General features: G+C 35.6%; 1 protein-coding gene across 1 annotated transcript; it reads right to left on the bottom strand.

Annotated features, from left to right (window-relative positions):
• Positions 1-7,394: 7,394 nt before the first annotated feature.
• Positions 7,395-11,405, bottom strand: LOC133781606 (disease resistance protein RPM1-like). Its single transcript, XM_062220648.1, has 3 exons — positions 8,579-11,405; positions 8,202-8,249; positions 7,395-7,611 (listed from the first exon to the last, which is right to left on the bottom strand). The coding sequence occupies exons 1-3, from the start codon at positions 11,403-11,405 to the stop codon at positions 7,586-7,588; spliced, it is 2,901 nt and encodes a 966-aa protein (XP_062076632.1). The 3' UTR covers positions 7,395-7,585.
• Between the last annotated feature and the right edge of the window lie 579 nt (positions 11,406-11,984).

Below are 11,984 nucleotides of genomic sequence, written 5' to 3' on the forward strand. Positions count from 1 at the left end.
TCCCTAGGACATGTGGGGATGGTTTTTGGGTTCATTTGGCACCAAAAATGGGATTTGGAAGCTTTGGAATCGAGTTAGAATTGAGGAAATCGAAGAAGGAAGTTTCAGGGGTGGTGCTGTCTGGGGGTAGCGCTACAGCGCCCATTAGAGGGCGCTATAGCGCTACACAGGGTTTTAGCAGGGCGGTTGTAGTTCTGTCTTGAGCGCTGGGGCGCTAGAAGGGCAGCGCTGTAGCGCTACCCTGTTTCCTCATAACCCTGTTTTGGGTGTTTTTAAGGGCTTTTGGCTTGGGGTTTCAATTCTTAAGGCCCGGGATCGAATCTACTCACCGTATGGGCATGTTTCGAGGTCCCGAGAGTGGGGTTTAGGTTAAGACCCTATCTTTGGTGATTTTCATTAATTGGAGATTTTATTTGGTTATGACTAGGTGACCGCTAAAGGACTAAAGTTGATCGTTCTTAAGGGTCGTTCTTAGATTGGTTCTAGCTCGGATTTGAGGTAAGAAAACTGCACCCTGTGTATATGTGACATGCGTGGTTATTATTGATGCATGTCGGTTGATTATTATGTATGACGTACATGGCTATTCTTGATGCATGTTGGCGGGTTATTAAACGTGACATGCATGGCTGTTATTGGTGCATGTTAGATTGCTGGATGTATTGTATATGATGCATGAGAAACAGGTGATTAGGACATGCTTTGTATACTGGGTATGATATTGTTCAGAGCTTGAGCCTCAGTGTTATTGCATAGTCCTAATTGTACTGGTATCTGTTAGTAAGCATGCTAAATACCTTGTTTATGGACATTGGACATGTGATATATATTTGGTGGCATGGCTTACCTGTGTATGGCGCTGACTTATTAGTCAGAATCGACAATGGTGTCAGATCCGTCTGTGAAGCTGTGACTTATCAGTTAAGTTCACCACGGGCTGTGCACTGGTCGCGTTTTATCGACCCAAGGGTCAGAAGTGGCAGTGCGTTGTGAACGCCAGGCCGATTAAAGATTGGATCTAATCGAGGTCGGCATTGAATGACTCATATGGGGTATTAATGCTAGACCGACCGGAAGGTCAATGAGAACTATAAGCGCTTGCCTGGTCTACGACCAGATGACTATAGCCAAGGTATATGACCCCGGTGACCGTTTGTCACATGGCTAAGGGACGTTGTCCATAGTTTCGACTCTAGAGTCGTGAGGAAGGTTATGTTGGTGACTAATCACCATGCACCTATCCTAACCAATCTTATGAAAGAAACACTTATCAGTTGAGCCACGGTGACCCTATCGTCACGTGGCTAGAGGGAGCGATGCTCATTATTGTGACTTTCGGCTATTGTCACCTATCTGGATGGACCATTGGTTCCAAATGGTTACTATGGTTATAGTTGATATTATATCATGTTATATTGTGTTTTCTTGCTGGGCTTCGGCTCACGGGTGCTACGTGGTGCAGGTAAAGGAAAGAGGAAGCTGGACCACTCTTGAGTTGGAGAGCTTAGGTGATGACGTGTACATATGCAGCTGCTCGTCCGCCACGGCCGAGGTTTAAAGTGGAACTAGGGTTGAACCCTGTTTTGCCGCTTAGAACGACCTGTTGTAAATATTTTCTGTAATAAACTCTGAAACTTTATTTTCGGGATCCCAATGTATATGCTAAACGTTCTAGTGAAACGTTACCTCTTAACCAAAATGTTTAATCCCAAACCGCTAATCATACTTAGTTCACGATTTTGGCCAAATGACTCGGTTAGCGAGTTTAGCACTGTTTACAAGGCACACCGTAACGGTCCCTGGAGTTTGGGGCGTTACATTGTGTTTGGTGATTTTCTCTTCAGATTTGGAGACCCGAAAACCATTCAGATATTTCAATTTTCTGGAGTAGTTATACAGATTTTTTTGATAAGGTGTCTTTGAGTTGGAATGAGGATGTTACAGGGACTCCTATGTACTGTTTAATTGTAATGACCCAACTACTCTAGACTTTTGGACCATTAACGAAAACTATACATACTAATCCTTAAGAAAACTTACAAGTGAAAATACCATAACTTTATTAAGAAACTTGTAAAAATAAGAGTTGAACTTACATAAAATTTAGGTTAGGATATGGGATCCCATTGTTTTAAAAACAAAACAAAACATAATTTAAAATAAAAAGGGATTACATAACAAGTGCAGAAAAATACATGTAAAACCATAAAAACAAGACTACATCCTCGAATCGTAACGCTCGGCTCTTGAATCCATTCGACCTCAATACACATTCTCCAAGCTACCAAGAACCTTTCCCGCCACTAAGTCTATTTTCCTGCACATATAAACAAAAAGGAATGAGCCTAATGCCCATCAAGGAAAAATCTAACACATAGTTCACATACATAAATTTCATAAGAAACATAAAAACATAACATAACATAACCCTTATATCATACACATACTATAATGGCCATTATTACTTGGGGTCCCATAGACTAAACAAGTCATATGCCCATTAGATTAGTGGGATCCTACTAGCTAAGTGGGTCATATGCCCATAATCTGTTTGGGGCTTGTTAGTCATATGGGTCATATGCCCAAGTCTACATACATACATATCATAACACATTTCATAACATAAAAACATAAGATAACATAAGCATATAAAACATATAACATATGAATTCTATCCTATTTTCCTTACCAAAATTACCGGGATAAGAGGACAGAGGTGGGACTTTGGAACACTCCTAAGAACCATTTGAAAAAGAGTGAGTATGGAGAAGAAGAGAATTGAAAGGAATGGAAGGACTAAACCATTGAGAAAATACTTACCAAAAACTTATGTGCGAGTTCTTAGATTTCCTAACCAAAATAAGAATAAGGTTAGAATAAGTAGAAGAATATGAGAACTTTTAAAGAAAAGGTACAGAAACGAACTAGAGTTTGGGTTACCTTGAAGACTTGTAAGATCAATCTAAACCTCGAACCAAAATATTATAAAACCTTACTTTCCCGAGTGTTTGATAAGCTTTTGATGATCAAGCTTATGATTTCCCCACCCAAGTGTTTACACTCTCACACTCACCTAGCAACTTGCAGCCTCTGAACTTAGAGCAAAAGATGAATAATGGATGGGTACCAGGTCCTATTTATAGAGTTTAGGAATGAAAGGATCTTAATTTTACTTGAATAAAAATAATGGCTTTTTAGGTGAAAATAATTTGAATAATCATTCAGCAGAGGCTGAAGACTCGTTCAAAAAGGTGCTGGACTTATCAAGAGGTTGAATGGTTGAATGGAAAACGAATTCAAAATGTGCTGAAGGAGGCGATATATCGCCCCCTATAGGTGATATATCGCCTGGACCATTATGCCCGAGGCAAACGTGCATCGTTTTGTGTTTTCCGAATCTACGTGCTGCGATATATCGCCCCCTATAGCTGCGATATATCGACATTCGCTGATTATTTAAACACGAAATTACACATTTTTAGCTTAATTTAAATTGAGTAAACAGTCTTGACTAAGCCCTCAAACGTATTCAAAGCTGCTGACTGACCTTAGAGCATTCAAACTTTACCCTTATTAAATTTAATCCTCAAAATACTTAATCCTTAATCACCCATACATAACATGTGCTTAAAATCCTATTGGTTCTTATCTAAACCTTATAGTATAATAAATATTATCCTCAATATCAGCCATATTAATCAAACCTTAGGTTAACATTAATATTCTTAAACTATAGGTTAAACTTAGAAAATCTACAAGTACTACTACGAGTGTCCAAATAAATGTCGGTCTGAACCAAAAATCCACAGTCATAAAGATAATACTATTAATACTATAATACTACTATCTAACTAGCTAAGTAAAGTTCTTGGACTCTACATTAATTACCAAATTAAAACGGCTTAGGGGAGTTTTAGCTAAGATAAATAAGGAAGGAAATGGAGATGTATTTGTTCAGGATGCTAAGAAATATCACAAGCTGATGGAGATTCAGGAAAGAATTAAAGAAACCCCTGGCAATACCAAGTTCATGAATGAGGAAATTAGCTGTAGAGTTGAGTACCAACATGCTCATCAGAATATGATTCAATTTTTAAAACAGCAGGCAAAAATGGAATGGTCAAATCAAGGAGATGAAAATACAAAAGTTTTTCATAGGTGTACCAGAAGTAGGAGGATTCAGAATTCTCTTCATTCTATATGGGATATGAAGGGCCAGTGGTTTGATACTCAAGAAGGAGTGACTCAGGCTTTCCAAGATTATTATGCTGAGTTGTTGGGTTCTGTTTCAGTTGGGAGGAAATCAGTCTTAGACAAGGTGATGCAAGTAGGGAAGTTAGTTTCTGTGCAACAGGTAGAGTTTTTACTGAAGATGTACACCAAAGATGAAGTGAAAGAAGCTCTATTTTCCATTCCTGATGAGAAGGCACCAGGACCTGATGGGTATAGTAGTGCCTTTTTTAAACACACTTGGGATATAACTGGTCAGGATGTTGTTAAAGCTGTGCTCTCTTTTCTTCATTCGGGTAAGCTTCTTAAGGAACTCAGTACAACCAACTTAACTCTTATTCCTAAATCTAGCTGCCCAAAGAATGTGAGTGATTATAGACCAATTGCTTGTTGCAATGTGGTTTACAAAATTGCTACCAAACTTATCTGTTCAAGACTTAGAGAGATATTACCTTCAATTATCTCTGAAAATCAAAGTGGGTTTGTTCAAGGCAGAAATATAGCCCATAATATCATGATATGCCAAGACTTGGTGAGGGGTTATGGGAGGAAAAGTACTAGCTCATCTTGTATGATTAACATTGATCTTCAGAAAGCTTATGACACTTTGGATTGGAATTTTTTGCAAGAAATGATGATGGCTCTTAAATTTCCTTATAAGTTTATCAAGTTGGTGATGGTTTGTGTTACTACTCCCAGATTTTCTTTCATGATTAATGGGGCTCAAATCGGCTACTTGAAGTCTAGGAGAGGTTTAAGGCAAGGGGATCCTTTGTCCCCTTTGCTGTTTGTTATTGGTATGGAGTATCTGTCAAGGATAATGGTTTCAGTTGGGCAACATAAGGATTTCAATTTTCATCCAAGGTGTGAATATTTGAAACTCAATCATCTTTGTTTTGCAGATGACTTGCTTCTGTTTAGCAAAGGAACCTTTAAAGCTATTCATGTTTTACTCAGAGGTTTCCAACTGTTTACTGATAGTTATGGTTTGCAAGCTAACAGATCAAAGTCAGCCATTTTTGGTGTTGGGTTGCAAGAAGGGGACTGGAATAGGATTACTGATATGACGGGGTTTAGCCGAAGTAATCTTCCTTTTAAATATTTAGGAATGACCATAAGCAATACTAGAATAACTAAAGCTGATTGTGAATGTTTGGTTGAAAAAATAGTTAAAAGGATTAGGAGCTGGAGTACGAGGAATCTGTCTTTTGCAGGGAGATGTATTCTTATCAATTCTATCCTCCTTTCTATCAATAATTACTGGTCTCAATTGATTATCTTGCCCCGAATGGTGATTACAAGAATTAACCAAATTTGTAGAGCATTTCTATGGAAAGGTACAGAGTATATGGAAGGGCCGGGTCGAGTTTCTTGGACTGAGATTGGGAAGAGTAAACAAAAGGGAGGTCTTGGTTTTTCAGATATTGGCATGTGGAACATATGTGCTATTGGGAAGTATGTTTGGGCTATAGCAAAGAAGGAAGATAATCTTTGGGTGAAGTGGGTTCATTCGGTGTACATTAAAGAGACAGACTGGTGGGGCTACATGCGGCTCCTCTAAACAGCAATTGGTACTGGAAAAAAATAGTCAAAATAAAGAATGAGTTAAAGGAAATTCTGATGCACAGTATACATAGTTGGCCTACTTAATCCATTGCTCATTTGTATAAGCTGCTGAAGGAAAAAACAAATACAAAGTGGAAATTTTCCTTCATTTGGGACAGACTTGGAATGCCAAAACATAAATTTGTGACTTGGTTGGTGTTAAAAAAAAAGATTACCAACTAGGGATAGACTTTTCAGGTTTGGTTGTGTGCAGGACACTTGTTGTGTTATTTGTGGTAAGATGGAGGAAACTCATAAGCATTTATTTTTTGATTGTGAGTTTAGTAAGCTTTGTCTATCCCATATTATGAGATGGTTAAATTTTTGATCTAATAGATATGAGATAGATGGAATTATGAACTGGATTAGAAGGAATGGTCAGACTACTTGTCGTAGGAAAGTGTACTGTTGCGCTTTAGTGGCTAGTGTTTATCACATTTGGAAAGTTAGGAATGAAGCTCTTTGGAATCATTGGGTGCCAATGGTTAGCACTGTTGTGGGGAAGATTAATCTGATGTGTGTATCAGGTTATGTTGTCAAAAAAAAAGGGAAGATAAGTAAGGAGGATTTAGCTTGGGTGGGATAGTTATATTTGTAATTAATTGGTGTTTTGTATTTGTTTCTGTGCTTAATAAAATTCTTTCTCTAATTTACCAAAAAAAAATTACCAAAATGTCCTTTAATATCACAATTACATAAAAGAATCGATAATTTTCTAAAGATTATCATATGACAACAAAATTTATCAACCAACTTTCCAAAACTCTAAATAATCAGTAAAGGCTCATATAAGACCAAAAAAATTACTTTTAACATTTATAAATTATTTTTCCTTAATTTCCCAAATAAAACCTAATAAATTCAATTAATTCAAAATAAATATACAACCATTCCAAAATTCAAACTAATCATACAGAACTGTTCAAAGAGCCAAAATAAACTTATAAAAATTATTTTAGAATTTTCTGGACACGCTAACTAGTTTTTCTAAATTCATTTAATATAAAAACTAAATAATTCAAGAAAAATACATAAACGATTAAGAATAGAATCTAACTTTTCAGACCGGATTTTAAACTCTACAGTAACACACAAAAAATACCTAGGGTTCAGAACAGTAATATTAATATTTTTCATAATTAAAATATAGAATAAACCAAATAAATCATGAAAATTACATAATTGATACAAATTTTAAATATAAATTACAGAGAGCCTTAGAATCACATTTAAACATATACCAAAAATTCCGAAAATCTGTACAATACTTTAAATAATTTTCCATATTTACTTCTTTAAATCATATATTTAAAAGCAAAAATTACCAAACATGATGAAAACTTAAATATAAACATACAGAGCCATTTTAAATCATATGAGATCATTCAAACATAAACTCATATTTTTCTGAACAATAAAATTATTTTTCATAATTAATCTCTATTTAAACTTCAATAAATCATAGAAATTCAAGAAAAAATCAGAAAAATACCAAATCAGTTGGAAATTGCTCTAAAATTATTGTAATAATTTTTAAGATTGAAAAAACAAAGAAAATACCTCAAGAAACACCCAGATCGGGTTCCTCGGAGTTCACGCCAGTGTTCCTTCTTCTCTGTTGATTCGTATGACCATTCAAGATTCTTGAGAAAGCAAAGCAAATTAGCAAGGTGAGGAAGAAAATATATACTGTGGTCCTGGCTACTCTGGTTTACCACATCTGGATAGCCCGGAATGATGCTCTTTGGTCTCACAAAGTTTGGGAAATTAACCATACTATACAGAGAATTCAAAGCGATGTTAAATTTCGTATATATCATGTAATGCCTAAGAAGGCCAAGATTGTAGATAGAGTTTGGTTTGAGCATATATGTAGTTCTATACAGGGGAGAAATTAGCTTTGGGTTCAGGTGTTTTGGTTTTTCAAAGACTACTGTAGTTGTGTTTTGGAAGTAATACAATGGTTCTTATTCACAAAAAAAAAAAGAAAAAAAAAAGATTCTTGAGAAAATTGGACAAGTAGCCTATCGGTTAGCCATGCCTGCAGCATTGGCAAGAGTGCTCAAAATGTTTCATGTCTCCATGTTACGCAAGTCTGTTTCAGACCTGTCTCACATTCTTAGCTATGAGGCGTTGGAGATGCAATAAGATCTCTTGTATGAAGAAAAACCAATAATGATTATGGATAAGAATGAAAATGTGTTACAAAATAAGATAATTGGTTTAGTCAAGGTTCTTTGAAAGAACAACTCCGTTGAAGAAGCGACATGAGAATTGTAATCGGATATGATGCAGCAATACCTAGAATTGTAATCGGATATATATATATATATATATATGAGCATTTAATAACAGTTATAACTTACTGAACAATTCATCCAATTTTGACTCCCATTCATCTTCGCTGATTTGATCTGTTACGAAAATAACATTCAATATAGTTAATATGAGGTTAAACTAATGAGTACTTCTATAATTGTTCACGCGTACTTCAATTTTTATTTTTCTTGCATTGTTCATACGGATGGCATAAAGACAAATTTATACATATTGCAAATTGAAACACAATTGTGTACATATTTGTTCTAGTCAACTAAACACCTTACTTTCACATTAATCATGAAAAATGAGAAAGGTTTATATATTCAGGTTAATGGGACGTTAGGAAATGAATTAATTGAAATAAATATTATAGTATACAATAATACAATATCAAAACATAACTTACAAAGAGTTCACTTACCTCGAACAAATTCTATGACTGCCACAATCTGTTCCATTCTACACATCCAGAATTTTCCATCAACTGGGTAATACAGTCGAATGTCTACTCCAGCTCTATGAAAGGTCTGAAAAGTTTGCGACATCAAGAGGATTTTTGGCAGTTCAAACCATTGAAGTTTTTTAAGGTTTCTTAAACATTGGAATCCAGAGGGAAGCTGCTTTAGCTGTGGGCAACCCCCAATGTGGAGGTCTTCAAGATTACACAGTGCTCCTTCCTCGATTACTATCAAACGTAAGTTGACCAAGGACTCCAGCAAGAGCAGCTTAAGTTTTGGAAAACTTTCTTTCTCAAATTGTAATTTATCGCCATCATACCCATCGTTACATATTCGGAGTTCTAAAAGATTGGGCAGATCACCAAGGACATTCAACGGATCAATTTGTAGCTTTGACCTATAAATTCCTATCCTACTTAGATTTTGAAGCTTCACGATCCATTTATCAAAGTTCTTCAAAGGCCCTAAGAGGTGGAGATGTCGAAGAAATTGAGGGGGACAAGACATGGATTCCAAATCAATCGTCTCATCTTCGCTTATTGAAGATATATCAAGGGATTCAAGGAGATTCATGTTTTGAATACAGTCACATAATCTCTTTCCATCTTCACTTCTCAACTTATTGATGCCCAATTTTCTCAACTCGGTCAACTTGCACAGCTCTTCAAATAAGTCAAATCCATCAACATTGACATTAATAAAGCTTAACTTCTGCAAGGCTTTCAATTGACCAATCCCCATGTCTACTTTTATTCCTTTTAGATAATCAAATCTTTCATTCCCATCTATACGGTAGGCTAAAAGGTGTCGCAAATTTCGAAACCTCTTGATCTCAATGGGTATCTCCAAAACCAGAGTATGTTTTAAATCAAGGGTCTCTAAATTTTCTAATTTCTCAATTGACTTAGGCAAAGACGAAACTCTTGTGTGCCGAACACTTAAATATTTTAAGTGAAATAGGATTCCAACATCTTTGGGAAGGTGATTTAGATTTGGAGCATTTTCAAAATCAAGAACTTTTAAGAGCTTGAAATTAATGATAATTTCCCTTACACGATGATTAAGCACTTCGCCTTTATCAAAGATAAAAATAGACCGCACCTCAAAATCTGTACTAGTATTACTCTTAATAACTTCATAAGACCCGTTGACAATGGAAATGCGCCGAGATGATCCTTTGAAGCTGCAACCTTTCGCTGACAAAACTTGACAGAAACTTAAATCTTCCATCTTATTGATCACAATCTCACGTAGAAGATCATGGATTCGACATGTTCTAGCTTTACCATCAAAATCTACCTCTAACACTTGAACGAGATTTCTATTTACTAAATCTTTCAAGTAGTCTTCTGCAATGTCCTCTAATGCTTTACCCTTACTTGACTTCACAAAGCCTTCAGCAATCCATTGTCGAATTAATCTTCCACATCTCATTGGGTAATCTTCGGGAAAATATCCCAAATATAAGAAGCACGGCTTAAGATAGTATGGTAGATCATTGTAACTGAGAAGAAGAATTTTTGTTATGCTTTCCAGATGTTGATTGCTCTGCAGCTCTGAACTAATAGTAGTAAGCATTTTTCTCCATTCCTCAATAGTGTTGTTTGTCGTTGATAGAAGGCCAGCAATGAGGACAATAGCAAGTGGTAATCCTTCACATCTTTCAACAATTTCATGCGATAATTTTTCTAAATGGGGGGGACAACAACCATCATTAAGTTCATTGCGAAAAGTTTTCCTGCAAAAAAGTTCCCATGACTTCTCTGGAAGGAGAGGTTGTAGTTGATGGATATGGGCATATGATGATTCATTACAAAACCTTGCAACTTCAACATTTCTTGTGGTGAAAACTACTCTTCTATTTTTTTGGCCATCATCAGGGAAAATATTTTGTATATTACCCCAAAACGTTTGCTCCCAAACATCATCGAAAATCACAAGATAGTTTTTTTCTTGTAAGTAATCCCTTAACTTTGTTGTTAATGTGAATTCATCCATTGCATCAAATCCATTAGGAATAGACTCCTCTCTTGAGTCATATAATTTCTTCGCTAACTTTTGTAGTAACTCCACCTTTTCGTATGATTGAGAAACTTCTATCCAAGCATGACAATCAAAACTTCTTTGTGTACGAACATACACTTGATAGGCAAGAGTAGTCTTGCCAAGTCCTCCCATCCCTACTAAAGAGATCACAGTGCGCTTTGGAGATCCACCTACAACTTTTTTAATCAATTCATCTCTAGAAGATTCGATGCCCACAAGCTCCCTTTCCTTAATGAAGCATGAATTTTTTCGTGGATCATACCATCTACTCGATTGAGAACGAGATGATGACTCTTCTTGCATTGTCGAATTGAAGCCATAGGATGCACTTGTTTGATTTATTTCTCGAATTGTTTGTCTAATATCTTTTATTTTAGAGGCCATGTTATGGTGTGGTGTGAGTTTGATAACCAAGCATGCACTTGTACGAAAAAAGGCAATAAATCTTTGGCTATAAGAATGACTTTGTTGTTGCTTGAACAGATGTGTGTATTCATCAATAACGTCTTCCACTTCAAATGCTGCTTTTCGAAGCTTCTCCACCCATACTTTAACACCGTGGCTAATGTTGTTGTTTGGATTTGTATAGGCTTTTGCGTCTGCATCCTTGAGGAAAGCGAGAAGAAAGTCTAGATCACACTTGATTCTCTCAACATCTTTGTGAATACCTCTCAATAGGTATGCTTCTTCAGTCAACAATGGAATCAGCTTGTCTATGACTAAGCCCACAGCAATCTCTGCCATTTGACCGAGTTTGGTTCAGTACCTACCATTAATTAAGCATTTAAATATCCGCATGTTAGTATATATCTATTTTATATGTATATATATATACATATATACATACATATAAATGCATCGATCTATCATCTTATCTACATATGTTTCTAATCACTATACATTGACGTTACAAGCTAGTCTAAGCAAGCCATATTGAGAGTGAATATTGTGGTTGTAACTCTAATTTTTTTATACGAGGATGGGTATTGTAGATATATGGAACTTCTCACAAATTTTTAAGAAATTCTGAATAATTTAGAGTACGGAAGTTAGGATTCAAATTAATTATTGCATGCGTGTCTATTTTGTATTTTATGCTCGTGTTAAAAATGTTGTTTGAATCCTAATTTTAGTACCCTAAATTATTTATAATTTATCAAAAATTTGTAGGAGTTCTTCTATAACTATAAATACACATGCATATGAAAAAAGTGAGATTACAACTTATCGATACCAAAAATAGAAAACATTAACTTTTTAAGGGTTTCCTAATATAAATTAAAGCTCCCAATATATATAATAGTGTATCTAAAATGTGGAATT

The sequence above is a fragment of the Humulus lupulus genome, chromosome 6 (assembly GCF_963169125.1).
Source record: "Humulus lupulus chromosome 6, drHumLupu1.1, whole genome shotgun sequence".
Taxonomy (NCBI): Eukaryota; Viridiplantae; Streptophyta; class Magnoliopsida; order Rosales; family Cannabaceae; genus Humulus; species Humulus lupulus.

Excerpts from the sequence above, each read along its gene's own strand:
- LOC133781606 (XM_062220648.1), bottom strand. The coding sequence starts at position 11,405 with ATGGCAGAGATTGCTGTGGGCTTAGTCATAGACAAGCTGATTCCATTG. Across the intron at positions 8,250-8,578 it reads AGTCATAGAATTTGTTCGAG|ATCAAATCAGCGAAGATGAA; the intron begins GTAAGTGAACTC and ends TTTTCGTAACAG. Across the intron at positions 7,612-8,201 it reads AAAATTGGATGAATTGTTCA|TATGGTTAATTTCCCAAACT; the intron begins GTAAGTTATAAC and ends TTCTCTGTATAG.